The 8026-nt window shown below is 38.1% G+C and overlaps 1 protein-coding gene across 1 annotated transcript in view; it reads left to right on the plus strand.

The window, feature by feature from the left end:
- LOC106881984 (serine/threonine-protein kinase 36) overlaps positions 1-8026 on the plus strand; it is a 168015-nt gene that overhangs the window by 153267 nt on the left and 6722 nt on the right. The window contains exons 31-33 of the mRNA XM_052974262.1: positions 3227-3356; positions 6120-6192; positions 6937-7033. Of these exons, the coding sequence (XP_052830222.1) occupies positions 3227-3356; positions 6120-6192; positions 6937-7033 (300 nt within the window). The remainder of the gene's footprint in view (positions 1-3226; positions 3357-6119; positions 6193-6936; positions 7034-8026) is intronic.

Raw genomic sequence — 8026 nt, forward strand, 5'->3', positions numbered from 1 at the left:
ATATATATAATCCACAGGAGTGGCTGTGTGGTAAGTAGCTTGCTTACAAACCACATGGTTTCAGGTTCAGTCCTTCTGAGTGACACCTTGGGTAAGTGACTTCTACTGTAGTCTCAGGCCGACCAAAGCCTTGTGAGTGGATTTCATAACTGAAAGAAGTCCATCATATATATGTAGGTGTGTGTATGTTTGTGCCCCAACATTGCTTGACAACCGATGCTGGTGTGTTTACATCCCCTGTAACTTAGCGGTTTGGCAAAAGAGGCCAATAGAGTAAGTACTAGGCTTACAAAGAAGTCCTGGGGTTGATTTGCTCGACTAAAGGCGGTGCTCCAGCATGGCCGCAGTCAAATGACTGAAACAAGTAAAAGTATATATATATATATATATAGGACCAAGATATATGGCAAATTGCTGTACTCAAAAAGACCCGCCCACTACAACAGAATTGAAATCCTAAAACCACCTTTGTAATTACTTGTCCATATTCATCTCTGCCCTGTCAACCTTCTCACCCCCATCGACATCTCATACACTAACACACAAAAATCACTGGTGCCGGTGCCATGTAAAAAGCACTCGGTTCGCTCTATAAAGTGGTTGGCATTAGGAAGGGCATCCACCTGTAGAAACCATACCAACACAGACAATGAAACCTGGTGTGGATCCTGGCCTTACCAGCTCCTATCCAATCATCCAACCCATGCCAGCATGGAAAACGGACATTAAATGATGATATAGATGTGTATGTTGAAATGAAAATGCTTTTAAAATTGCCTTTTTGTTTAGTTTATTGAGAATAAAGAAATGCCATTGAAAATAAATCTCATTGCTTCTCTTCAAAACTTGATTGCTAGTCTCAATTTCATGTCTATGTTTTTTACTGTTGAATTAAAAATTAAGAATGAAATAAATTTGTTACTTAGGAACTAAAATTCCATGATTTCTTTAGAACTAATTTCTTTGCTAAACAGATCTCAGTGAATTCTATTTCATTGTGGCTCTAGTAGGATTACAAATTCACAAGAGACTCTCCAAGTGGTTTTAAATTATTAACAGTTTTATGATTATTGTACTCCACTGAGAAGTCTGTTTGTTAGACATTACCACAAAAATATTACAAAGAATTTGATTCTGGCAACATTTTACTTTCTAAGTTTATTGCAGTTTATTACTTTACTGATGGATAATGTTTGTTAGTATATTAGACATTTGTTTTTCCACTGACTTATTGTTTTGGAGAATATAGAACTCATCCTCTTTGACTCATGAGAGGTTGGAAAATACTTGAAAATATTTTAAAATATCGATAATTATAGGTGCAGGAGTAGCTGTGGGGTAAGAAGTTTTCTTCACAAACATATGGTTCTAGGTTCAGTGCCACCAAATGACACCTTGGGCAAGTTGTCTCCTACTGTACCCTTGGCCAACCAAAGCTTTGTGGATGGATTTGGTAGACAGAAACTGAAAGAAGGCGGAGAGCTGGCAGAAACGTTAGCACACCGGGCGAAATGCTTAATGGTATTTCATCTGCCGTTACGTTCTGAGTTCAAATTCCGCCGAGGTCGACTTTGCCTTTCATCCTTTCGGGGTCAATAAATTAAGTGCTAGTTTTGCACTGGGGTCGATGTAATTGACTTAATCCCTTTGTCTGTCCTTGTTTGTCCCCTCTGTGTGTAGCCCCTTGTGGGCAATAAAGGAATAAGAAACTGAAAGAAGCCTGCTGTGCATATATATATATGTATATATATATATTTGCATGTGTGTCTTTTGTGCTTGTCCCCTGTTACCACTTGACAACCAGTGTTGGTTTGTTTACATCCCTGTACTTTGGCTGTTTGGTAAAAGAGATTGATAGAATAAGTCCCAGGCTTAAAAATAAGTACTGAGGTCAATTTGTATGATCAAACCCTTTGTGACCATGCTCCAGTATGACCACAACCCAATGACTGAAGCTTGTAAAAGATAAAAAAAAATTGTTGTACATTTTTCTCAAACCTGTAATAATTGATTTTGGAAAGTATATCTCTCATATATCTGATCGCCTTTGGCTTAATTAGAAATGAGTAAATACTTGAAAATAAAGAAATAAGAAAAAGATAATTATAGTTACAAAATGTGTTAGTGACGAGGAAAAGGGTGGGATGTATGTACTGTCCTGGGGCTTTGAAGATAAGTTGTATCATCATCATCATCACCCTTTAATGTTTATTTTCTATGCTAATATGGGTTGGATGGTTTCACCAGAGCTGGCAAACAAAAGAGCTGCATTAGGTTCCAGTCTGTTTTGGCTTGGTTTCTACAGCTGGATGCCCTTCCTAACGCCAACCACAGTGTGTGCTAAGTGCTTTTAATGTGGCACCAGCAAACCAAGCCTCTTCACCAGGGGTGGGGATGACCTAACACTTCTGCTGTAGGGTACAGGTATTCTTGAATACAGCAAGATGTCAGGTGTCTCAGTCCTTTGTCATCTCATCTGAAAGGTTCAACATCCTGAGGTTGTCCTTCAGTACTTCATCCCATGTCTACCTAGGTCTCCCTCTTCCACAGGTTTCATCCACTTTGAGAGATCAGCACTTCTTTATTGAGCTGTTGGCATCCATAAACATGGCTGTGTGGTGAAGAATTTTGAGCGTATGCCTCATCGTTTGGATTCAGTCTCATTGACAAGTGACTTCTCCTGTAGCCCTCGGCCAACCAAAGCCTTATGAGTGGATTTTGTAGATAGAAACTGAAAGAAGCCTATCATGTGTGTGTGTATATACATGCACGTACATGTGTCAATGTGTTTATTTACATTTATACTTTTGAAGATGAGCGAAATACGAGATCTTTTTCTTGAAAAACAAGGAGATTAGTGACCAATTGTAAAGCAATGTTTCAATAATAAATTCATCTAACCCATGCTGGCATGAAAAAAGTAGACATAAAAATGAGTGAACAATTATGTATTAGACAAAAGTTGTTTTGTGTATCAGTAAGAGACACCAACATATATTGTATATTTGTTACATAATCAACATAAAAAAACAATTGAAAAATAAGTCGTTTCATTCTGAAATGAGTGAAATAGTGGTTTCACAACATTCAAAGTTTAAAATGTAGAACATAGAATTACCTCTTTTAATATTTCCAAGGAGTTTTTCTTTATTTTCCTCTTTATACATTATTGATTTATACTCTCTATACCATTTTTTCACACTTCTCTAACTTACATATATTGCAGAGTGCTTCATATGCAGTTGGCAATGCAGTTTTCCATAACGATATCCTATATGAAGCTCTTTTGCCATACATTCCAGTAATTACTCAGTTACTGAAAGATCCCATTCATAAAACGAGATCACATGCTGCCAGTAAGTATTTGTCAGGATAAACATTTCATTTTACATTTAAGATGCTTATGGTTTATGAATAAAAGCTTCAATGGAATTTGTTAGAAAAAAAATACATAACTAATTAGCTAATCAATTCTTTGACAAAACCAAGCTGATTAACTGACCAACCAATTAATCAAAGTCATTTTTTGTCACCATTCACAACCTCATCAATGACGCACCTTCTCTACTTCAGGTTTAAACCTGAAATACAGAGGCCACATCATTGATGAGGTTGCGAATGGTGACAAAAGGACTTTCACAAAATGTGAAATGATTGATTGAACAAATACTTAATCAGACAATCAATTAGTGAACTGGTTAAATAATCTATCAATTGACAAATAAAAATTAAAGAAGTGAAATAGAATCAGTGTGTATTTTTATTACTGGTATAATGATCCACCCACAATACAACAAAGTATTTCAACTCAAAAGTTCACATCAGGGAATCTTGCAAACCAATTACAAAAACGAAATATGTAGCTAACTTATGAGGATTCACTGGAATCTTTCAAAGGGATAAAGAAAGAAAAATGATATACTTGCTTGTACAATTAACCCTTTAGCATTTAAACCAGCCATATTTGTCCAAAATAGCTGACCTGTTTTATGTTCAAACTGGCCAAACTCTGTCTCTCACACCTACTCAACAATGTCATTCTAAATATAAACAATCACATCATTAAAATTTCAAGGTTACCATTTTGAGCATGACCATTGCCAGTACTGCATGACTGGCCCTCATGCCGGTGGCAGGTAAAAGCACCCACTACGCTCTCGGAGTGGTTGGCGTTAGGAAGGGCATCCAGCTGTAGAAACTCTGCCAGATCAGATTGGAGCCTGGTGCAGCCATCCGGTTCACCAGTCCTCAGTCAAATCATCCAACCATGCTACCATGGAAAGTGGATGTTAAACGATGATGATGATAAACACACACGCTTCTTTCAGTTACTGTCTACCAATTCCATTCACAAGGTTGACCCAGGGCTATAATAGAAGACATTTTCTCAAGATACCATCCAATGGGACTGAACATACAGTCATGCGGTTCGGAAGCAAGCTCCTTACCACATAGTAGTAATCCGAACGTGATTTAGTTGCTATTTTTAACTGGTTGAGTAATTACATCAAAGTCCTCTCATTGGCTCATACATGTTTCTGTATCTGAGAGGTGGAGGGTTTTGATATAAATACACTGGTGAAGCATGGGCCTCACAGAGACAATGACAAGGGACCAAGACCTTTGGAGACACACTGTGATTGAGAAGACCCGGCACCAATGTCGCATAACCAGTGCATTTAAAAGTAACCTTGAATCACTGGGTGACGTTGTGCTTGAGAAGACCTTTTGAGTCAAGTGAAATCGTAGTTATGGCTGATGCCATTACTGCTTGAGTGGCACTCGTGCTGGTGGCATGTAATAAGCACTATTCGAGCATGGGTCAATGCTAGTGCTGCATGACTGGGCTTCGTGCTGGTGGCACATAAAAAGCACCTTCCAAATGTGGTCAAAGCTAGTACCCCCCAACTGGTTCCTGTGCCGGTGGCACATAAAAAGCACCATCCAAACATGGTCGATACCAATGTCACCTAACTGGCTCCAATGTTGGTGGCTCGTAAAAAACACCCACTACACTCTCGGAGTGGTTGGTGTTAGGAAGGGCATCCAGCTGTAGAAACTTTGCCAGATAGGATTGGAGCCTGGTGCAGCCACCTGGCTTGCCAGCCCTCAGTCAAACCGTCCAACCCATACCAGCATGGAAAGTGGACATCAAACAATGATGATGAAACTGTCTTGAAAGAATAGAGACAATGTAGAGTAAGTAATCTTTAGTTTTGGTTGAATAAATAGCTACTTCACTAGTGCTGGTGCCATGAGGGAAAGAATCCAAGACATTCCGTAAAGTGGATGGTGTATTTTCAGAAAAATGTACAGTCAAGAGCATCCCTTCTGATTTGTCAAGGACAGGGATGTTACTGTCATAAAATACCTCTTGTGTACTACTTTGTGAAGAGGTTTGTGTTTGGAAGGGCATCTGGGTGTAAAAATCATTGAAACTTGGAACATATAACACAGCAAGGTTCTCTAACTTGTCAAGGAAGGTAGGGACTCTGAATAAAGTTGAACTATGATGATCTGTCCAACCCAGTATGACCACAGTCTAATGACTGAAACATGTAAGACTTAGTATAATATAATCTTTTCTACTCTAGGCACAAGGCCCGAAATTTTGGGGGAGAGGGGGCAGTCGATTAGATCAACCTCAGTATGCAACTGGTACTTAATTTATCGACCCCGCAAGGATGAAAGGCAAAGTTGACCTTGGTGGAATTTGAACTCAGAACATAACAACAGACGAAATACTGCTAAGCATTTTGTCCAGCATTCTAACGTTTCTGCCAGCTCACCGCCTTATTCTTAGTATAATATAATGAATGGTTAAAGACTTGACAGGGTTGAAAGTATCTACAATTTCTGCAAACATCATCTCTGTATGTCAAAATAAGTTTTAAAATTAATACTAAAAACTCAGCTAAGATATACTTTAATTCCATATCCGTTGATCGTTATGTCAATTTATTTCCCTCTCCCCATTGATATATTACTTATCTTCATCTTCATCCATTCTCTCTGACCTTTGTTAGAATTACAATTCTAAGCTCGTTTCTTTAAATATGAATGTTCTTTAAATTGTAGTTTATTCTTGTTTGCTTTCTATTTCTCCACTCCTAATATAGGTGTCTGTGGTAATTTAGGCATTCATTCAAATTTATTGTGTGCAGAATTGATTCAGCAGAAAGCAATACTTAAGTAAGTAGAATTTTTAAACATAATTTAGAAATTGTTTGCCATTTTGTTGTACAAAACGGCGGTGCCCCAGCATGGCCACAGCTCATGAGCTGAAACTAGATAAAAAAAATAAATAAAATAAATATAAAAGAAACATGATAGGCGCAGGCGTGCTCTGTAATTAAGAAGCTCATGTGGTTTCAAGTTCAGTTTCACTGGATGGCACCTTGGGTCACTGTTTCCTACTATCACCCTGGGCCAACCAATACCTGGTGAGTGGATTTGGTAGACAGAAACTGTGTGAAATCCTGTGGCGAACTGGCAGAAACGTTAGCACACTGGGCGAAACGATTAGCGGTATTTCGTCTGCCGTTACATTCTGAGTTCAAATTCCGCCAAGGTCGACTTTGCCTTTCATCCTTTCGGGGTCAATAAATTAAGTACCAGTTACGCACTGGGGTCGATGTAATTGACTTAATTCCTTTGGCTGTCCTTGTTTGTCCCCTCTATGCTTAGCCCCTTGTGGGCAATAAAGAAATAAGAAACTGTGTGGAATCCTGCGGCGAGCTGGCAGAAATGTTAGCAGATTTGAAATTTCCCCAAGACACCTGATGAAGGCTGGAGGGTATGTCAGCTAAAAACGTTGTGTTAACAACAAACAAGATGAGGACAAATATCCATCAAATGTAAATAATGTAAATAATTCCTCATCTCTTAAATATAGAACTGTAATATCTACCACTGTTGTTTTATTTTTATTTCCAGTCTCTTGGATCTGGCCTGTCAAGATACTCATTTTTCTGTTCAACTTTGTGCATTGGTTGCGTTGAGGACATTGATTAAAAATGAAGAAATTAGAAAGGTGTAGTATATATATATGTTTATTATTTATTATATATATTTTTTTTTGGTTTTTGCTACTGTCCGAAATTAATTTTTTCTCAGAATATATATACCTTGTAGATTCCTTTCTAGTCTATAAAACATGGTTATCTCAGTGATTATAACATATTCTTTTTGGACACTATTCAACTATAAATACTTGTATATTCTAAACTGAAAGAAAAGCATAGACAAATTTGTACTGCTGCAGATCCTGTGTGTTTTAGCTAATACACACTTGTCATATTCTTGTTATCACTCACCTATATTATTATTAACAAGCCTCCCTTTATGTGTTCCGTCGCTGTTTAGTTAATGGCTTTTGTTTATCGTGACAATGTCAGTGAATGCTAGACCTGTCAGACACGAAGTAACATGAAGAGCTGTCTTTTGTAAAATAATGGAACTATGGAAATAACAAGCCAAACATTAAAGATGATAACTTCCTCAAAGTTGCTAAGGTCATTTCACTTTGGTCTTTGTAACGTTTGAGGGAACTGTATTGGTTCTTTCGGTGTCCTTTTCTTTACTTTAAATTACAAGCTACACACGTCCATACGATTAGCTAGTCATTTTGAGGAGGAAGTGTAGATAAAGCAGAGGGAAGAATATATGAAAATGGATACTTCTTGGAGGATGATATTTTCTTTACTCTTTTACTTGTTTCAGTCATTTGACTGCGGCCATGCTGGAGCACTGCCTTTAGTCGAGCAAATTGACCCCAGGACTTATTCTCTGTAAGCCTAGTACTTATTCTATCAGTCTCTTTTGCCGAACCGCTAAGTTACGGGGATGTAAACACACCAGCATCGGTTGTCAAGCAATGTTGGGAGGACAAACAAACAAACACACACACACACACACACACACACACACATATACATATATACACACATACATACATACGACGGGCTTCTTCCAGTTTCCGTCTACCAAATCCACTCACAAGGCTTTGGTCAGCCTGAGGCTATAG

Source organism: Octopus bimaculoides, chromosome 1, assembly GCF_001194135.2.
Source record: "Octopus bimaculoides isolate UCB-OBI-ISO-001 chromosome 1, ASM119413v2, whole genome shotgun sequence".
Lineage (NCBI taxonomy): Eukaryota > Metazoa > Mollusca > Cephalopoda > Octopoda > Octopodidae > Octopus > Octopus bimaculoides.